Source organism: Gobius niger (genome assembly GCF_951799975.1).
Source record: "Gobius niger genome assembly, chromosome: 10".
NCBI lineage: Eukaryota > Metazoa > Chordata > Actinopteri > Gobiiformes > Gobiidae > Gobius > Gobius niger.
Genome location: NC_136861.1, coordinates 9,923,668 through 9,944,440, shown reverse-complemented (window position 1 = coordinate 9,944,440; position 20,773 = coordinate 9,923,668). Strand labels below are relative to the sequence as shown.

The window sequence follows — 20,773 nt, the reverse complement described above, 5'->3', positions numbered from 1 at the left end:
TATTGTGTAATGTCATCAATAACAATACACCCAAGTCCAAAAACACTCAGCTATGACGCAATAACGGCTCAATATCTGAACAAATGTGTGCATGTGGAGACTCTCACGCGCCACACTCATCTGCACAATAACTCGAACAGCTGAAACAGTATGGAGGGACAAAGCGAAGCGTTGGCTAAATTAATCAATAGCCAGCCTGGAGCAATTCACCACAGACTCAGCTGAGAGCGGCTTCGAACACAGGGAAACTTGTGGGTCCGTGCTCGCAGACTTTCCGAGGAAGGCGGCTCTAAACACGGCCACAATCACGAAGAAGAGCAGCTTTGGTTTGACTGAAAACACCCGGGTTTAAAGAATAATATAAATCAAGTTTATATAATCTTTTAAGTTCTTAACACACCTTTAGAAAAGAAAATGTAAGCCGCCATTCTCTTGAATTATTTGACCAAGAGAAAAGTCCTGTATTTTCATTCTGCGGCTTATAGACCAGTGTGGCCTAAAAGACAAAAAATAATGATAAATTTAGTAGGTGCAGCTTCTATTTGGGTCCATAAAATGGTCATAATGGTGCCACTCTTTGTCTCGTGAACCCACTCACTTTAAGGCAGAGCATCAACATTCAAATATTCAAGTTTCACAACATTTGAGTTCAAGTTTTTGTTTTCCTTCTAAGTTTTCATCTCGCGTCTTCTGCCTCTGTCCCCTCCCCTCCATCCCCTCCGCTCTCTCCGTTCACCCCGTCGGAGCAGTTCTTAAACTCCTCCGCGTCGTTCTCCGGCTGGGATTCGGCGGCGGTCTCCCAGTCTTCCTCCTCTTCCTCCTCCTCGTCGTTGTTGTTGTCCTCCGCTTTGGCCTGTGGTTTCTGCAGCTGCTGAATGTCCCGTAGTTTGGCCATGGCAGTGTCTATGGTTCCCGTGGTGACCAGGTTGAAGTCGTGCATGCTGACCAGGTGCAGCAGGAAGTTTCGGCACAGGTCGTTTGCCACGATGTGCGGCCCGTGGATCTCGGCGAACACGAGGCACGCGGAGTTCATCTGGTTGTCGGCGATAAACCTGGGAAGAGAGAAAACACGAGATTTTACAATGTGGAAATACAAGTAGATTTATAAATCCAAGAAGCAGCAAACAGCCAAGTTACATTCACAAACCATGAGGGTAGATTATCCTTTTTGCATGTATTTGATAATGTCATCTTTATCACAGTCTTGCACTTTGCTGGTTTGAAAATGCAATATTGATCTAAAAAAGCTAAAACAATAGTTTAGCTTCTTGATTTTGAACAGATCTCCCCATAATCCCCTCCCACACCCTCATCTTGCTCCCCTTGCTCTTTTTTTTTTCCAAAAAAAGACATAAAAATACAGCGCATGGCTTGTGTGGCTGTAGTGCAGCTATATATTAAGATTAAAGGGATATTTCAGGATTTTTGACATAGGGCCTCATTTCCTAGTCATCCAGATTATTGTTGATTTCTGGAGATATTTTTGTTGTAATTCATGCAGTTCTTATATTTGAAGAGCTACGTGGCGCTAGGCTAATGCAAGGCTAGCGCATTTCTATGGTATCAGCTAGCCTGCATTAAAAACAGTCTGACCCGCTCCACAGTGCACCTGAGGCAAATCACTTATAACACCAGACTAACCATATAAACGTCTATGTCGACAGAGTAATTTTAACCATTTTGCATTTAAAATAACTTATATTTGAGCAGCATCAGGTTTGTGGTTGTATAAGCTACGCAGCGGCGGAGTGATCTGCTAGAAAATAGTCCCTGAAAATGCGATCATTCATGTGATGCAAGGTCAGTTATATTCCAAAAAATATTCCATCGACACAGACATTTATATGGTTAGTCTGGCGTTATAAGGTGCACTGTGGAGCGGGTCAGACTGTTTTTAATGCAGGCTAGCTGACATCGTAGACTTGCACTAGCGCCACGAAACTCTTCAAATATAAGAACTGCATGAATTACAAAAAAAACATCTCCAGAAATCAGCAACACTCTGGATAACTAGGAAATGAGGCCCTATGTCAAAAATCCTGAAATATCCCTTTAAGGTGAATGTTTTTGTCCTTGTAGGGAAATTTGTCCTCTGTATTTGACCAATCCTTCGAAGCCGCTGGGGCAAAACCTGTAAGGAGCAGTGGGCGATGTCTAAATGTGGAGCCAGGCTAATGGCCAGAATCACGAGGCAGGATGTTCAACTTATTGAGCATGTTTTTTAGTTGATGAAGGAAACTGCAGGAAACCCATTCAGACACAGGGAGAGAAACATGCAAATTTAATCCCCAACGGTCCTGCGATTGAGCCCAGGACCTTCTCGCTGTGAGGCTAGAGCCCCAACCGCTCAGCCACCGTGCTGCCAATTTACTTCACAGTGAAAAAATTCAGCAAAAATTCCAGTGACCAGTGACCCTGAGAGCGGGTCTCAAAGCACTACGCACAAAAGCAGCATCACAAATCCATCCACTGACCCGTTCTTCATGACGTGAAGGTTCCAGAGCTTCATGATCTCCTTCTCTCCTTCGTTGACGTCCGTGAACTCCTCAATTTGCTGATAAACGACAAAACAAACATAAGAATAAGCCAGAGGCAAACCAGGTCTAAAACTGGACAAAGTTTCCTCTTAGATTAAAGGATTCTCACCAGCACGAGGCTAAACTTGAATCTGACTGAGGACTTACCTTGACCGTCTTCTCCTGGAGCCAGTCGGGGTCCTTCTCGTCCTCACTGTCCCGGTCCATCTCCTGCGCCCTCAGCGGGAGGCAGCAGTCACTGTGGAAGTACAGCCTGTTGTGTCCGCTGATGTAGGTCCTGGCCTGGTCCCGCTCCCCGTCCTCAGACTCCAGGAACTCCGACAGACTGGGCTTCAACCGCCGCGGCCTGGACCAGGGAGAGGATGGGAATTCAATGACACAACAGTCCATAATATTTGTATTTTCAACTAACTTATGCAGTAAAAAAGGTCTTAATTTATGTTTACGGTGAGGGAACGTTACCTGCAGACGAGGAGGTGGGTGACGGCCGTGCGTTTGACCGGCCCGTTGCGGCTGAAGGCGAAGCCCGGCTGATTGTGCACGTCCTGAGGGTTCCCAGCGTAAGAGCCATCATAACAGTCGTTTATGGACACCTCGATCCGGGCGCCTTTGGGGTGAGGCTGAGGAGACAGAACGAGTGGTCAAGGTTAATTTGTATGGAGGACCGTGGCTGCCAAAACTATAAATATATACATAAATAAATAAATAAATAAATAAATTTAAAAAAGATAAAATTTGCAAAGAAATGCGTGCAATTATGAGAATAAGTGCATTTATTTCTGTATTTATTTATTTATATATTTATTTATTTCTGTATTTATTTATTTATTTACATATTTATTTATTTTTGTATTTATTTATACATTTATTTCTGTATTTCTCTATTTATTTCTCTATTTCTGTATTTATTTTTGTATTTATTTATTTATTTATATATTTATTTATTTCTCTATTTATTTATTTATTTCTCTATTTATTTATTTATTTTTGTATGTATTTATTTATTTCTCTATTTATTTATTTATTTCTCTATTTATTTATTTATTTCTCTATTTATTTATTTATTTTTGTATGTATTTATTTATTTCTCTATTTATTTATTTATTTCTCTATTTATTTTTTAATTTATGCATTTATTTATTTATTTCTCTATTTATTTATTTATTTCTGTATTTATTTATTTATTTCTGTATTTATTTATTTATTTCTGTATTTATTTATTTATTTCTGTATTTATTTCTGTATTTATTTCTGTATTTCTCTTAATGAGATGCAAATCATGGGGTGGGTCGGGATGCCTCTGCTGTCAGCTCATTGGTCAATCTTTTTCCTTGCTCCAGAGCTTGTCCAGCATAGACGGCCATGTTGAGATCACTGTGTTCTCGCTATAGCCATGTCAGAACGAGAAAAAAAAAAAAAGCATTCTTCCATATGCAGCAATTGCATTGTGTGTGTGTTTTTTAAACAAATAAGTAAATTATCCTTTGCTCTGGGTCGCTGAACAGCCTCCATTTTGGAGTGGTGAACGGTTGCATGTTGGACCTCAAGCATATCTAGTTGGGGACTGCTGTGCTATGTTCTAATGAGCTGAGAAGACTGGCGGACAGGAGAATCTGTAGTGCTGACTATATTATTTTCCATTTGGATCAGTTACGTAAAGTCCCGTCGCCAGACGTCAGTCTTAAGGCGTCATTAGTACTACTATAAAGAACATATTTTTCGGTATTCGCGTAGCCCTGGCGCACACTGATCATTACATTAAACATAATCAACAGCAAATATGACCAGACCAACTACAGCTGTAACATCAGTCCTCGTGGCGGAAACGTCAGTAGGCCTACATGCATTAAATGCCGCCGGTCCTCTCTCTCCGTGAGGAGGAAATAGTTAGGTTACTTGTGGAGTTTGGGCTGGTCTAATCGGGCAGAAAGCGCGAAAGTAACACTGTGCAAATGAGTGATCTTTGCCCAATTTATAGTGGTTGTACAGCAGTTCTGCAGGCCTTCTCGTGGTTATACGGCGTATGTCTGCGTATCACGTAGTCTACTACACCACATCTGTGTCGGGGGGGCGGGCATGGCCCCGTATGGCCAGCCCATAGCGACGGGTATAACCACTAGAAAACATGCAGGATGGCCGGATAACCACGACAAACCGGGCCAAGATACGTATCACTCATGTGCGAAACTGTTACTTTGCGCTTTCAATCGGTTTAATACACCGCACGCGACGAGCTCTCGCGCAAAGTGCGTACATGTACATTACAGGCGTGCGCTGAGAAGCGCCATGCTGTCAAGATGCGTGTGCCCACTACAAACCACTACAAATTGGGCAAAGATCACTCAATTGTACAGTGTTACTTTCGCGCTTTCTGCCCGATTAGACCAGCCCAAACTCCACAACAAGTAGCCTAACTATTTCCTCCTCTAGCACGGAGGCGGCATTTCATCCCTCTCTCTCTTTCTCTGGCACGGTTCCTTCCAAGCTGCGCTCGTGCGCAATTGCGCACGGCTCCCGTGTTGTCTGGGCACAAAATAAAATATAGGTGATATGATAGAGGGGCATCAACGATCATCCTCCGCCCTGAGAGTCCACGATGCTCGTGAGAGGCAAAGGCAGTGACAGGTGCTCGTGTGTGTTTTACTACAAAGCGCTGAAGTCCGCCGAAAAGTCCCCGCGTTCGAAGTGTGCGTTTTACACTCAGACACTGGAGCTTTAGTGAAGCTGAGAGAGACTGAAAAGTGGACGCGGCCACAGCACTGACCGAGCCATATTCATGGTACAAACGGTGGCGCGAGTGTGGGGGTGTGTGTGGGGGTGCAGGCGCTCGTTCTACAGCCCCAGAGTCCGGTCGTTTTCCACGCTCGGAAACGTGTTTTCGTTGCATCGGCGCAGTATTCTGCACAGACGCAAGGCCCAGCTCATTCAGCTGCTTTTGAAAAGGACCTCACTCATAAGTTCAAGTTTGAGTAGAAGGATGTGTTGATGAGGAGGCTCAGCTCGGAGAAACGCATGTGGGCCTACTGACGTTTCCGCCACGAGGACTGATGTTACAGCTGTAGTTGGTCTGGTCATATTTGCTGTTGATTATGTTTAATGTAATGATCAGTGTGCGCCAGGGCTTCGTGAATACCGAAAAATATGTTCTTTATAGTAGTACTAATGACGCCTTAAGACTGACGTCTGGCGACGGGACTTTACGTAACTGATCCAAATGGAAAATAATATAGTCAGCACTACAGATTCTCCTGTCCGCCAGTCTTCTCAGCTCATTAGAACATAGCACAGCAGTCCCCAACTAGATATGCTTGAGGTCCAACATGCAACCGTTCACCACTCCAAAATGGAGGCTGTTCAGCGACACAGAGCAAAGGATAATTTACTTATTTGTTTAAAAAACACACACACAATGCAATTGCTGCATATGGAAGAATGCTTTTTTTTTCTTTTCGTTCTGACATGGCTATAGCGAGAACACAGTGATCTCAACATGGCCGTCTATGCTGGACAAGCTCTGGAGCAAGGAAAAAGATTGACCAATGAGCTGACAGCAGAGGCATCCCGACCCACCCCATGATTTGCATCTCATTAAGAGAAATACAGAAATAAATAAATAAATAAATACAGAAATAAATAAATAAATACAGAAATAAATAAATAAATACAGAAATAAATAAATAAATACAGAAATAAATAAATAAATACAGAAATAAATAAATAAATACAGAAATAAATAAATAAATGCATAAATTAAAAAATAAATAGAGAAATAAATAAATAAATAGAGAAATAAATAAATACATACAAAAATAAATAAATAAATAGAGAAATAAATAAATAAATAGAGAAATAAATAAATATATAAATAAATAAATAAATACAAAAATAAATACAGAAATAGAGAAATAAATAGAGAAATACAGAAATAAATGTATAAATAAATACAAAAATAAATAAATATGTAAATAAATAAATAAATACAGAAATAAATAAATATATAAATAAATAAATACAGAAATAAATGCACTTATTCTCATAATTGCACGCATTTCTTTGCAAATTTTATCTTTTTTAAATTTATTTATTTATTTATTTATTTATGTATATATTTATAGTTTTGGCAGCCACGGTCCTCCATAAATTTGAGCCCTCATGTAGTTTGATTGGTGATAATGTGGAGACTCAAAAAGTCACTCAAAAAGTTTTTCTTTCGTGTCTGAAGTGCTGTCATGCACGAGCTTAATATAGAACCTGCAGTTATGTTTAAGACCGGAGGTGGGAGTAGTGAGCATAAAAATGACCGACTTGCATCTAGTCCCTTCAACTTAAGTACAAGTAGCATGAATCCTCACCACGTAGTTGAAGATGAAGCGCGAGTGCGAGAGCTTAAGGTGCTTGATGAGACTGTAGAGCTTCCTGCAGTTGATGGTGCACCAGGGACAGTGCAGGTCGTCTCGGGCCTCGGTCTGCTGACGAGTGTTGTGGTTGTACTGGAACTGCACAGCGACAAACACCGGACGACAATTAACAATCACGAAATCAGTCGCGATTATTCAGTCAGTCGTCTGGGTAACGGTACCTGGTAGAAGATGCGTAGTTTCTGCCGTGGTTCAGACAAGACCTGTTCTTTTTTCACCTGCAGGTCCGAGCTCACTGTATCTTTAAGGGCTGTGAGGGAAAGAAAACGCCTGCCTTACAACAAAATCCTTGTCACTTTTAAAACGATAAAGTCAGATATAAACGTTACCTTGCGTCGGTGCCGTCCTCGTCCTGGCCTCCTCTGGGGTCAGATCCAGGTTCAGTTCCTGGTTTACTTCCTGGTTGGTGTCCGTGTTCCTGGTGGACAGGGGCTTGGCGGTGGGAGGGCTCAGGGTTTCGGAGCTGTCGTTCGTCCAGCGCAGAGTGAACTGAAGCGTCGGGCCCTGGGAGAAGTTCTCGAACGGCGGCAAACGCTGGAAGGAACACAAGTAAGTCAGCGATCATAGGTTCTTCATCTTAGCTACTGTGACACCACATTTTGCCTTTATTACTGTGGAATTACGCAAAATGCTAATCATATGTAGTTGTATGGTGTATGTTGGTGTCAATGTAATTCTCCAGCATTTAGATTTCTGAACAATACTTAAATGTTTATCATATAGGACCATAACACACAATGATGATTTCTTTTAAATTTGTATCATTTATTTGAGGTGAAACAACCAAGTAACTTATTTTAATGCTGTCCCTGGACCAACAGCATCAAAACTTGGTCTTGAATGATAAACAATTTTTTTCGGTGCCTGCTTTCGATACCAGTAGCACCTAATCTTTTTTTTAATACCCTACTGGCATCATTCAACAGTACCCAGCCAAAATATTGATTAATGTCATATCCCAAACCCCACAAGTAGTAAAATAAACCCCTACATGAAGTCTAAAAACCACATGCGATCAAGTCAGACAACAAAAGCATATCGTACTTTCCGGACTGTATAAGACGCACTTTTTTCATACTTTGGCTGACGGTGCTTCTTATACTCCGGAGCGACTAATGTGTGATTCATTTATAATTAAAACATATACTTTCATATGCCGCTAAAAGGCACTGCAGGCTAATCGAGGAGCAGAAAGAAAGTCTGGCGTGAGCGAGAGAGGAGAGTTTACCGCAATGAAGTAGACAAAACAAGCTAATCACGGGCTAAAAGCTCGATGGCCACAGCTAGAGGAACGAGTTCGCAAATGAAAGCTTAAAAACATGCTGCTGGGAGAGGCTTGTCAACGGTGCAGTTACATCTCCGCTCCCAGGTAGTTCCCAAGGCAACTGATTGGTGTGTTATTGTCACGATGAAGAACATACCAAGCTCTCGAAAACCCAAGACACCTATTTAGTTCATTGTTTATGCTTCATGTAGCTAACCATCAGTGTGTTACTTTAGCAAACCTTACGCCTATTCAGCCTGTTTTTTCATCAGGCAGTGTTTGACTAGTGCGTCTTATACTCCAGAGTGACGTATAGTCGGGAAAATATGGTAATCCTCGAATTTCCAAGCGTAGAAAAGCAAAGCGAAGTAAACCAATCAGCGAAGGGCAGTCAGTAGCGGCTTTGCGTTAAAAAAAAAAGTGTCTCTCCCAGGCACCGCCCTCAGATCTTTATCAAAGGAACTTCCGCATCTCAAGCGTGAAGCTGCTCACAAACAACATGTGACCGTTTGAGCTCCGCTAGGCTACTTTCCTAAACTTTGCAAATTTGTGAGGCTTTCCCTTCATTCCGATGGGAAGCTTCCAACTTTGAACATTTCTAGAATTTTGTAGCTAGTGGAAACAAACCTTGCCGTCCACAGTCGTCTCCCACGTGGCCCTCTTTTTCCCGACGGGACTCTCCTCCACCTCCTGCATCGACACCTCGTACTCTCCGTCCAGAAGCTGAAGCCGCCTACGGTGGGATTAACAAAAGGTTTAAAGCCTTTCATAATCTTTCAGGAAAACACCAAATTAATGTGGTACTCATAAAATAAAAACCTAGATAATTCAGCGTTTATAAATCTTAGTATTTCTTCCTTTACAATAATAGTCCAATGATCAGACGTTTCCACATGTAGCGGATTAGCCTCCATTGTGATTTGTTTATAAGCCTAGGAGAAAATAATAGGCATTTTACCTTTGTCGTTTAGTTATCTTTGCATTACTTTTGTGACTGGAGTGGTGTTCGTGATGCGTTTGTTCGTCATGCAACTCTTTTTACTTTCCGTTTTGTACCTGTTTTTATCAAAGACCGTCATCTGAGCAACGAAGGTCGTCTCTGCCTCGTCTCTGACAGAGGAACTCCTCCGCTTCCTGTTCACCGCTTCCTCTGAGAAATCTGAAACAACGTACAACTTTACTACAAATATGACATTACTACAACTATACACTTCATTATACTACACTACGACTGCTATACCTACTGCTGCTTTTACTGTTGCTAAACTTTCCTTTGAGGAAATCTGAAACATCTGAAACTAGATTTAGTCCAAGCGTAGCCAAGGTTAGCCCAGGGTATTCATTCACCGATGTATTGAGCTGATATTTGGGGATTTTAAAATATCGGCCTTCTGACGACCTAGCGCAGTTAAAAGCTTAAATCTCCGGGACCGAATAGAGAGTTCCTGTTTGTTGCATTGTAAAGAGCGAAGTCGGGGCTTCAAAACGAGTTCTCCCAGAACACCCTAGGCCTCAGGGGAAAAGGGAAACATTGCAATGAAAATCGCTTAGCTACAAGTCTATGAGTTTCCCTAAACCTCAGTCACTATGGACATGCTGCAGGTCACTTAAGGTCAGCACACACTACACGATTTTTTTTAGTCTTAAACGATTTTGTATAGAATGGGGGGTCCACACTGCACAACGGGATCAGTGCGATTATAGAACGTCTGGGGGTTCACACTTAACGACTGAGAATCAGAGGAGCGAACTCACTACACGATTCTGACAAACAGCTGATGTTTTATAACACAGCGTGTCTGCCTCTACGGCTTCATTTCTCCTCTGGCTTCAAAAACGGACCCAAAAATCTGCAAAGACAGGCCTGTGTTTGTGAGCGCGGGAAGACGTGAATGTCCCAATTGGTCAACCGTGTCAACAATGTCACAACCACACAGTGCGAGGCTATTGCTACTACGAAGCCTTCAACTTGGCTGTAGTTCTGTCAAATGAAGATAAAAGTCGGCGACACGAAGAAGCAGGACGTATTTCAGTGGATTTAATAAGAAAAGGAGACCGGCCTCAACCCCGAGATGGAGGAGACAGCGGAGAAAGCGCATGGAGGCGAGCAACTAGCGGCGAGTTGAAGCTGAACAGTTCGTCTCCAAACTCAGTAAGTGCCCCTAAACTCTGTTCGCGGTTGAAATGTAGCTGGAAAAGGTGGTTGTCGTGAACTTTTGGTGAAATAAAGTTGTGCTGTTTCGTGTGTGGGGCTTTGAGTTGTTTGTGCCGCTGTTTTGGCAGAGAAATGAAAAGGGAGATGTTTTTCTGTCTTTATATCACTCTGATTGGCCGCTGCTTTCTGTGTGTTCACATTTGAAACTGCAAAATCACTCACGTTTCTCCCGTGCGTCCAAAATCGGGCTTAAAAATCATGTTTGATTTCCTACGACTGGAGTCTAGTCGCGTCTTTCTACCGCCCACACTACACGATTCGAACATCAGTCCAGTCGTGACCCCCCCCCCACACTTCGAGACACTACTGTGGGACTGCCTTCGACTGGACACGACTCGGGAAGACTCGGCGCGACTGAGAATTAGAGCGAAATCGGGAATAAAAGTCGTGTAGCGAGTGCAGACCTTTAGAAGAACATAATCTGCAGAATTCAGTCACCAAGTTGGTTTTAAATCCACAATTGTATTTTTGATCGCTGTGGTGAGAAACAGGATGCTAAAGCTGGAACAGAAACTATGATTGAATAGAACTGATTTTCTCTTGACTTCTCCAGTCCTATGTTAACTAAAAGGAGAAAAGAGGTGGGCACAATTCACTTCTGGAATAAGGTGAATATCCCAGAGTATAGCCCAGAGTATAATCCAGGTTTAGCACAGTGATACTTGGAGTGAAAAGGTCGACAAAAGACGATAAATTATGTCTACTTTTGGGCAGAGATGAGCAGCTAAAATATTTACTCAAGTATAAAGTAGTGATCCAATAATTACTTATGAGAGTAAAAAAGCACACAAATTGCTACTCGAGAAGTAAATGTTTGAGATAGAGAGATATTAGTGCAGTGGTCTGACCTCGGTGGTGTAGAGCGTCTCCGTTGCTCAGGCCGTGGTTCTGCCCCGCCCTGAAGCCCGGGCAGCAGACTCTGAAGAGCAGGGAGTAGGACTTGACCGTGTGCTGATTGGTGGGTTCGAACTCCGAGCTGGGGACGGTCAGCGAGGCCCCGGTCTGACGGAGCCCACAGTCCGGGTTCAGGGGTACGGGCTTCTTACCCGCCGGGAACTGCTTCACGGGACAACTCACGTCCTAAAGCGGAAGAGGAACAGAGGAGGGTCATGTGTGTAAGGGACGGGATTTGAAATGGACAGATAAAAGGAGTTAAAGACAAGATTCACGGAAAGAATCAAGGAAATTCTACTTCATCAAAAAAGGTCCTGATAGTCGTATACCATATTTAATTGAGGCTTTTTCCAACTACATTCTAAACTACTTTAACCTCTTAACTCCCGCCTGAACCGAGAGGATCTTTTTCCTCACGTCATCAGATTTTTTTCCATCATTTTTTTGTTGGGTATTCAACTCATTTTTTGTCACATTTTTGTCATTTTTTCGTATATTTCTTTTTATCACATTTTAGTCATTTTTTGTCACATTTTTTGTCATATTTTTGTCATATTTTTGTCATTTTTTAGTCAAATTTTGATCACATTTTTGTCATTTTTTTTGTAGCATTTTGTCACATTTGTCTTTTTTTGTTGTTATTTTTTGTTATTTTTTGTCACATTTTTGTCATTTTTTCGTCATTTTTTAATCAAGTTTTTGTAATTTTTTTGTCACATTTTTTGTGATATTTTTGTCATTTTTGGGTCAAATTTTGATCACATTTTTGTCATTTTTTTGTCTCATTTTTGTCATTTTTTTGTCCATTTCTTATGACATTTTTATGCCATTTTGCCACTTTTTCATCAATCTTTCATCACTTTTTTGTCAATGTTTTCTTACTTTTTTGTCACATTTCCATCATTGTTTTCGTCTCAGTTTTGTTGCTATTTTCACAGCTTTTTTCCAGAGGCTTTTGGACCGGGGTAAAGCCAAACTGGAGAAAATGTGCTCGGTTCAGGTGGGAGTTCAGGGGTTAAAGCAGGAATGTCCCTCAGATTTCAGAACCTCTCTTTCAATAGAGTCCAGGCCCCAGAGGGTTTCCTGCAAGTTCATGATCCATAAAAATAGCTAGATTCTCAGACAAACACAAACTCCTTTTTGTCTTCTTTTAAAATGAATTGAAGGACTAATTTCACTCATTCAGACGGTGTAAAACACAAAAAATGTTAGATGAACAGAAATCTCACGAAGGACTGAGAAATCAGCCAAATCCAATAAGCCACACACTAAACGCTGACAAGAGGTGAAAGTTTGCTCAGATTGAAGCAGAGATATTTTAGAATCTTTAACATTTCTGGCACCTCGTGTTTTTGAGTAGGTAACAGACTCAGCCGTACCTTTCTCTTTTTGTGGCAAACTTTGACCAGAAGCACCTCCAGAGATACAGAGTTCTGTTCATTCTCACTGTCCTGGCACGGCCGTCCTGCAAAACAACAACAACAAAATCATTTTAGGTTCAACTTTTACACGCACCACGTGTCATTTGTAAACTGTTAACATCTGAAAGAGGGACAGACTGATTTAATTACAATCTACTGCTCAAATCAATAAGAAAACACTCTGATATACACACCTGCTTTATGGAAGAAGCCGGTGAAAGTCAGCTGAAGGTTGGAGTTTAAGCTGTGAATTGACAAAAGGCAATCAAATATAATTTAAAGACATATTTCAGAGGCAAATAAGTGCACGTGGGGCGAGGTTTACCTCAGAGTCTCCTGCTCCCCTCTGGTCTTCTCCACTTTGAACAGAAAATCATTCACCTTCCAGTTTTTCCTGCAAAATAAAATATAAATCAAAAATACAATTAGAATACATAAATATCAGGGTTTCTAAAAGGTAGTGTCAAGTCAAATTTAATACTTTTTAATGCAACAAATGCAGAAAAAAGGGGCGCATAATCCATTAGAGATTTGCAAATATTTCATTAAACAAAGACGAACTTTTGAGCAAAACAATTGTCAACTTCAGCCAAATCTGCAACTGAAACAATACAATACACAATTAGATTTAATGCCAGTTTGAATCTAGTCCAATGTTTTTAATAACATTTTAAAAAGGTGCATTATACAACTTTTTATGTGGGGAAAAAAAAGCTGATATTTGTGCGTACTTGACCTTGTAGTGACCCAGCGGCTGTATGAGCGGTTATCATGATGCCTTTACTTTCCAGGATAATTTGTTTCGGTGGTTTTCCCTGCTGACGAACCCTCTCACCAGAAAACCAACAAAACACTTGATTCTGCAGCGTTGTAAAGACCACTGTTATGGAAAGTTAAGGCGTCATAACCACTCATACAGCCGCTGGGTCACTACAAGGTCAAATATGCACAAATATGCACCTTTCATGTATTTCATTGACTTTTAATGCTTTTTAATACCCAGAGGAATCCCTAGCTTCATGTGTGATATTGTAATGACAAAGTTTCAGAAAATCTATGCTTCTCCAGCTCAGATGATTTGAAACTGATTGACTCAATTGTGTTTTGGACCATAAAGCATTATTTTCATAACTCTTATGCAGAATCACATTCAGTCCCAACAGTGTACACGAACTTTAAAGCAGTAATTAAAGTCAAAGCAACTGCACTTATTGAACTTGACGATCGTCTTTGGCACATGGTCCGCCCCAAACTGTCCATTCATAAATAAGTTAATTCATGTTTGACTAATGTTTAAGCTCAGAGAAGTTTCCCCCCCTGAGTCAAACCACAAGCAGCACGTGTCGAGTCATTTATGCAAAACACTTCAACTGAATCTCTCCATCTGCCGCCCCCACCTACAACTACTGCAATTACTATGACAATACTGACATCACTGCAGTTATTACCGTCACTACTGCTCCAATTACAAGGCAAGGCAGTCAGATAAATGATAAATGATGATAAAAGATGTTTGTGTGGGCTCTCAGTCATCCCAAGGTTTTTCATCGTGTGGCCAATACATCGTCTACAAGATAATGTTGAAATTGTTGTTTGAGAAACCAATAAATGCTGCTAAATAAAAAATAAACTTACTTGACATGTGATCTCTCTCTCAAAATGAAAAGGCATAAAGTGCTTTTTATTCTGTATTTTTTAAGTTTCCTCAATACAATTATCTTTTTGAGTGATGGCAATCTGAATGAAGATGTTTGCCAGGACGTTTCACATATTTCTGATGGTTCTGATGTTATCGAGACAATCCCCATTTTGAGATGTACATTTATGGCACTAGTTAGGTCTGGGTTGATTGAGTTGAGGATGTTTTGTTTAAATCTTCAGAAGCTGCTTCTCGCTCTTTTAGTCAAATGAAACACGGACTCAGTCTTACACTTGAGTCTCACACTTGACTAGGTCTGTCACGATAATGACTATATCGACTTATTGTCCAATAAATGAAAGAGACACATCATCGTCAGTACATTTCTTAGAATTTTTCCTTATTTGTTTGTTCAGCCTTTGTTAATGCTTCATTGAGTTTAAACTCTTAACTCCCGACTGAACCAAGAGGATCTTTTTCCTCACGTCATCAGATTTTTTTCCCATCATTTTTTTGTTGGGTATTCAACTCATTTTTGTAACTTCTTTGTCATTTTTTGTCACATTTTTGTCATTTTTTCGTCCATTTTTTATCACATTTTTTTGGTCACATTTCGTCACATTTTTGTCCTTTTTTTTTTTCATTTTTTGTCACTTTTGTCATTTTGTCATACATTTTTTAATCAAATTTTTATCATTTTTGTCACATTTTTGTAATTTTTTTGTCACATTTTTGCCACTTTTTCATACATTTTTCGTCACTTTTTATCAATGTTTTCTCCCTTTTTTGTCACATTTCCATCATGGTTTTCGTCTCAGAGTTTTGTTGCTATTTTCACAGCTTTTTTCCAGAAGCTTTTGGACTGGGGTAAAGCCAAACTGGAGAAAATGTGCTCGGTTCAGGTGGGAGTTAAGGTTCATTTCAATTGCAACTCATGTTTTATAAAGGATAAGTCACCACATACTTTTAGCGTAGGGGATTACTGAGATTTCCATTTTTATTAATAAGTTAGTTTCCGTGGCAACAAGTTGTCCACAATAATATCGTTTATCGCGATATTTTCCAGCCTCAAAATATCGAACTTCAAATTTTGTTATGACAGGCCTCGACTTAAGGCTCATTCATACTTCACAAGACGCAAGAACTTCTTCTTGCACCCTGAGCTGCAGAACAAAATGAAGTCACTTTTGCCTTGTAACCTGTGCTTAATTTGTAAATAAGCATTTTCAGGAGCACTTTTGGTCTGATGTGATGGATTGGGGGAACACGCTCATTAAACGCCATTGTATCAGATCAATTCTTTGCCGGATCCTCCTAAATATTTCCCGGATCTTTTACCCTGAAAAGCTGAAAACTGGGGGGAATGCGTACGTAAAAAAATATGTATGAGTATGAATGAGCCTTTAGGATGTTGTCATTTTGTGTTTTTAAATCGTTTTATCTTTCTGTGAAGCACTTTGTGTCATTGGAAAGTGCTATATGATTGACTGACAAGAAAATGTCATTAAGGCAGAACATCCTTTTTTAAAATCCACTTTTAATCTATTTGTTTAATCTACTATCTGTGAGGCCCCGAGTTGGTCCAGGAGGTCGTTCACAGATGAGGAGCTGCTGCGTCAAATACCCCGTCACCTTTACCCTCGTCCTGAGTGGGAGCAGAGTCCTCTACTCCCAAATGCTATCAGCTTGCAAATACAGTCAGTAAACCAGTACTCCTACTACTGACAGTTAATACTCACACAACAGGTTTCACATTTTTAAGAGTAGAAAATGTTTTCTGACGTGTGAAGAACAGCATGTTTTACCTTTTGGCGTTGTTCCTTGAGTTTCTGTGGGACATGTAAGTCAACGTTCTGTGCAAGAAAATGGGCTGCAGAGAAAAGGATAAAAGTGTTTTAGTTTTTTATTTGACTTTTCACGCTCAAATAAATTCAAGTAAATACTCACAGCAATCAAGTTCCTAGTCCGGAGGAATCTGTAGATCTGTGTTGGCTCTGGGGGAGGACAGAAAAGCAATGACGAATTAGAGGCTTGGCTTGAAAGTAGAATAAAAGCAAGTAAACCGTGCACTAGTATAAACACAGACGGCATTGCGTCATAGAAGGGGGAGCCGAGCGGGAAAATAGAATCTTTTGGGAAACACAATTTTCCACTCGTTTTTGCCATTTTCTGTTGGAATATGAACTTATTTATCACATATAAATAAAGTCAAGTGTAAATCGGGCCCATGTAGATATTTTCTCACAGCAGATTGTTCAGTAGAAGTGAAAAAACGGCAGTCGTAGTTAGTCTAGCTAGGGTTGGCATTACCACGATGCTAACATGAAGCATCGTGTTAGCATTCTCCGTTATTTCTGTATTTATGGGCTGTTGAACCACTTTGCTCCTCTCCATGTCTTTGTATCTTTATTTAGTAGAAAACTGTATTCATAATTCAGCATTTGCTAAAAGTATTTTTTTTTTATAATTACAAAAAGTTTAGATTTTTCTGCAAATTGTTTTCCCCCTTAACTGTTTTCAAACATGACCATATATGGGCGATTCCAGAAGGGCTGCATGACTTGGCGCATTGCCTTAAAGAACACCAACAACTTCATATTGGTTCATGTAACTCATGTAAAGATTACTTGCTGCCAACATTTGCATGATATTTATTTATACTCTCTGTGTATAGTGGAGTGTTGTATGAATGTTTGACTATTTTTTTCTTAGAATTGAAAGACAAATGTACCAACAGGTTCAAATAAAGAAATCTAACCTAACCCTTAAGTCAACTGAGTTACGCACAAGCTGTAAATTTGGACACAGAATGTACATGTAATTCTCAGGTTTAGGGAAAAGTTTACAGAATGTTTCAAAATTAGTCTCGCTGCATTAATGAAGTGTCGAACGGGCTTTTTTTTCTTTCGTTTCTGTGAAGTGACTCTTGGGAAAGTTGACATAAGACAAAGAGAAGAATGACAAGAATTCACACAGGGAGACCAGTGCAGTCAGCAGAAACTGACCCCCAGCATTCAAATGGTAAAACCACAGCTAAACTAAGGCAATACAAGAAATGTGATACAAGAGTGAACAAAATGCACACTTACATTGATGTTGTATTGTTAAAAGGTTTGTCAATAGGGTGTGATGGTTTTTAATTATAGAAATGATAGAAGTCTAGCTCTAACAATTACTTAGGATTTTACAAAGCTGGGAGTGCACTGATTGTAAGAAATAAATTAATTCAGGCAAGCTTTATCAAACTCTTAACCCCTGCCTTAAACAAGCACATTTTCTCCAGTTCATCTTTACCCAAATCTAATCTAATCTAATCTAATCTAATCTAATCTAATCTAATCTATATCTTACAGCCTATAGTCCAGTCTACCCCCTCATTTGAAAGCTAGGACCTACAGAACTGACCTAAATTGTTTTTTTTCCTTGCGTTGTTGCTAGGACTGTGACAGTATCGATTTTCCGATATATCACGATATTTTGCGGAACGATGCGATACTTTTTATTACGATATCGATACTTTTGATGACGTCATGTGTATTAATGAGGCAGCAGTGCTCCACCGATTTCACAGTCGACAGAGGCCAATAATGACTATGAATTCAGTCAGGACAGCAGGGGGCAGCGCAACGGTTTTTAGCACTTGGACAAAACACAGACACACAAATAAATGACTTTTCATGAAAGCTTTTATAATTATAAATAAGATTAATTTGGGGTTGATCAATTACTTTTTAAATAGGACTGTGGTTTCTTGTTTATTTAAATGTAAATGAAGTCACAAACAGATCTATACACCCATTTTCAGTGTGTAAGTCAGGGATAATTTATAAAAGGGGCACAAAGCACAAGAAAAGAAAAGTAAATTATGAATAATATGTAGGTTTTTTAGAAATTGTGCTTATTGTAGGTTATTTTTGCGCAATATATCGATTATGGCAGTATCGGCGTATCATGAGCCATGCATCGCGTATTGTATCGAATCGTGAGGTACACAGCGGTGCCCACCCCTAGCTGTTGGCGTGTTGTCATGCGATTTTTGCCACTTTTTCATCACTTTTTTTGGTGCTCTTTGTATTGCTTTTTCAACCAATTGTTCTCACTTTTTTCCAAGAAGCTCTTAGATTTGGGTAAAGTTGAACTGGAGAAAACGTGCTCGGTTCAGGTGGAGGTTAAGAGATTAAGGCCACAAAATCCTGGCCTGAACCATGTATAATATGACAGCTGTTTGCAATCAACGATTAACAAGCAACTGCATCTGTAATTAATCAAGTACATTTGGGAACATTGTTTTTTTTATTACAAAGGAACAATGCAGTTTTGTCTAGACTTGATTTTGCCGTGTTAATCTGACACCATTCTGTAAATACTGCGTTCGTAGGTCGCACTGTTCGGTTCAAAAGTAATAAAAAGTGAATAAAGGGGTCTCACTCTCGAAGGCCTGCAGGAACAGCTCGTGGTCCGCTTGAATCTGCTGCATGCTCTGCTTCTTGCTGGTGGACGGCGGGTACAAACCATTAGTTTTTCCTCCAGAACCGTAGCCCATCGTGGACCCGGAGTGTCTATGAGGCGCCATCGACCGACGAGCCAGATAAATATATTCTCAGCACTAAATATATAAATCCACAAAGAAACAAAAACTCCGCTTCCTTTGTCAAAACAAAAGACCAGCGCTTCCACAAACCCGTCTGCTCAAGAGAAACGTCTTCATTGCAAAAAAAAGAATGGCTTAACTTGTAACTTTTTGGTGTTTGGAATGGAGTAATATGTTTGTCCGGTGTAGATCAATCCTCTGTAAAGAAAGCTCAACCGGGAAAGCGGTGGGCGAAAGTGTTTGAAATGCGGGAAATTGAAACCATCCTCCGGCGAACCGTCTGTCGCGGCTTGTTAGCGCACATGCTAACTTCCGTAGCACGCCGCTAGCAAAGCCGCAGCTGCATGCTAACCGGCCAGGGAGATTTAGCGCTCCGATTCTCTAAATATTTAATAAACGTGTTCATACACATCAGCGCATGTGAGGCATATGTTGCGAAATACTTGCAAGCAATGCCAAAGTGCGTGATAAGGTAGAAATATGTTTCAGAAACAAACCGCCTGTTAGCACATTGTGTTCTGTAAAGCGAAACAAGAGAACAGGTGCGTTTCCGGTTTGACACATTCTTTTGGATTACGCTCCTAGATACATTAATTTTATATTTTAGGTTAAGATTAAGCCAATTTCAGAGACCGTTACATTTTTAGTTTTGTGTTATTATTTCATGATCCGTTGAATCATTGTTTAAATTAATCAAAATAATATATAATGCTTTATTTTCTAACATCGAGCTTTTATTTTGAAACGTGGTTTACTTGTTTTGCTTTGATTTTGGTAACTTCACTTGACTGGTTGAATGTTTGTGATTTCTGTTAAATGATCCCGCCTCCGTCTGCTCCAGCCAATCACAGTCTCCATTAGTGACTCTCTGTGCTCTCATTGGTAGAAGTATGAACAACTTTGTTCCAGACTTGCTCAACGGTTATTTTTTTGTTAATCGTATCTTTTTTATGTTTTTTATTTTATGTGTTTAGCTGAATGACTGGTTCGGTTTCACTTTAATTTATCATATTTTTTAAAATATAAAATGTGCCATATAAATAAAGTGAATTGGATAAAGAAAGTGATTGATGATTCATTCAAATATGACCCACACCATTTGTAGGCCCACAATCTCTTCCTACATAACTCAATTGCTAAAATAGATATTTTTGAATGTTAGAGCAGCATAAAACCATAACAGTACGAGTTTAAAATCATGATTTATTCATCAAACGGTTTCCTTTTTTTTTTTTAAAAGGGACACATTTGACACAAAAGTAACAGATGGTATCGTAATGTTGTGCATTTCAATAGACCTAAACAACCAGCAACAAAAGATATTTGTATTACCAAATAAATAGTTTCACAGAGCAATAATCTAAACAAGACCAGTTAAAATACTATAAGAAATCATGATATTAAGTAAAATCCATATTGATCAGTAGTCAACACAGTTTCCAGTTTTCTAGGGCAAGTGTGCACAAAAGGTAAAACATGTTCAGTAAAAGGATTCCATCTAGTCCTGGTTCTCTTCATCTTGTGTTTGGTATAAGTAATCCTATGTTATTGTTCAGTAATATTAGGCACAAAAATATTTATAAGGAAATTATTGAAACAAATGATATATTAAACACTATATAGTTGTGTGCACTGAAGAGTAAACCCTAGGTAGTGCGGTGTTGTTGTCTTATTCCTCGGACACATACTTTACTGAATGTGCAATTCTGGTGGTCAGAGAGGCCACAGGCACATCTCTGTCAACTCTGCTAATGTCACTGAGGTGTGAATGTAAAAATCACCCACATTTTAAAG

The 20,773-nt window shown here is 39.9% G+C and overlaps 2 protein-coding genes across 2 annotated transcripts in view; both read right to left on the bottom strand.

Moving 5' to 3' along the window:
* LOC306968995 (C-reactive protein-like) overlaps positions 1 to 20,773 on the bottom strand; it is a 289,059-nt gene that overhangs the window by 255,719 nt on the left and 12,567 nt on the right. The window lies entirely within an intron of this gene.
* LOC306968869 (polycomb protein suz12-B-like) lies at positions 553 to 19,271 on the bottom strand. The gene is made up of 16 exons (XM_079564428.1): positions 18,817 to 19,271; positions 16,336 to 16,382; positions 16,194 to 16,258; positions 13,075 to 13,143; positions 12,944 to 12,993; positions 12,708 to 12,793; positions 11,283 to 11,514; positions 9,276 to 9,378; positions 8,847 to 8,952; positions 7,285 to 7,489; positions 7,117 to 7,205; positions 6,890 to 7,033; positions 3,000 to 3,157; positions 2,685 to 2,883; positions 2,475 to 2,554; positions 553 to 1,052 (listed from the first exon to the last, which is right to left on the bottom strand). Exons 1-16 carry the CDS (start codon positions 18,959 to 18,961, stop codon positions 677 to 679), a joined length of 2,154 nt encoding a protein of 717 aa, XP_079420554.1. The 5' UTR covers positions 18,962 to 19,271; the 3' UTR covers positions 553 to 676.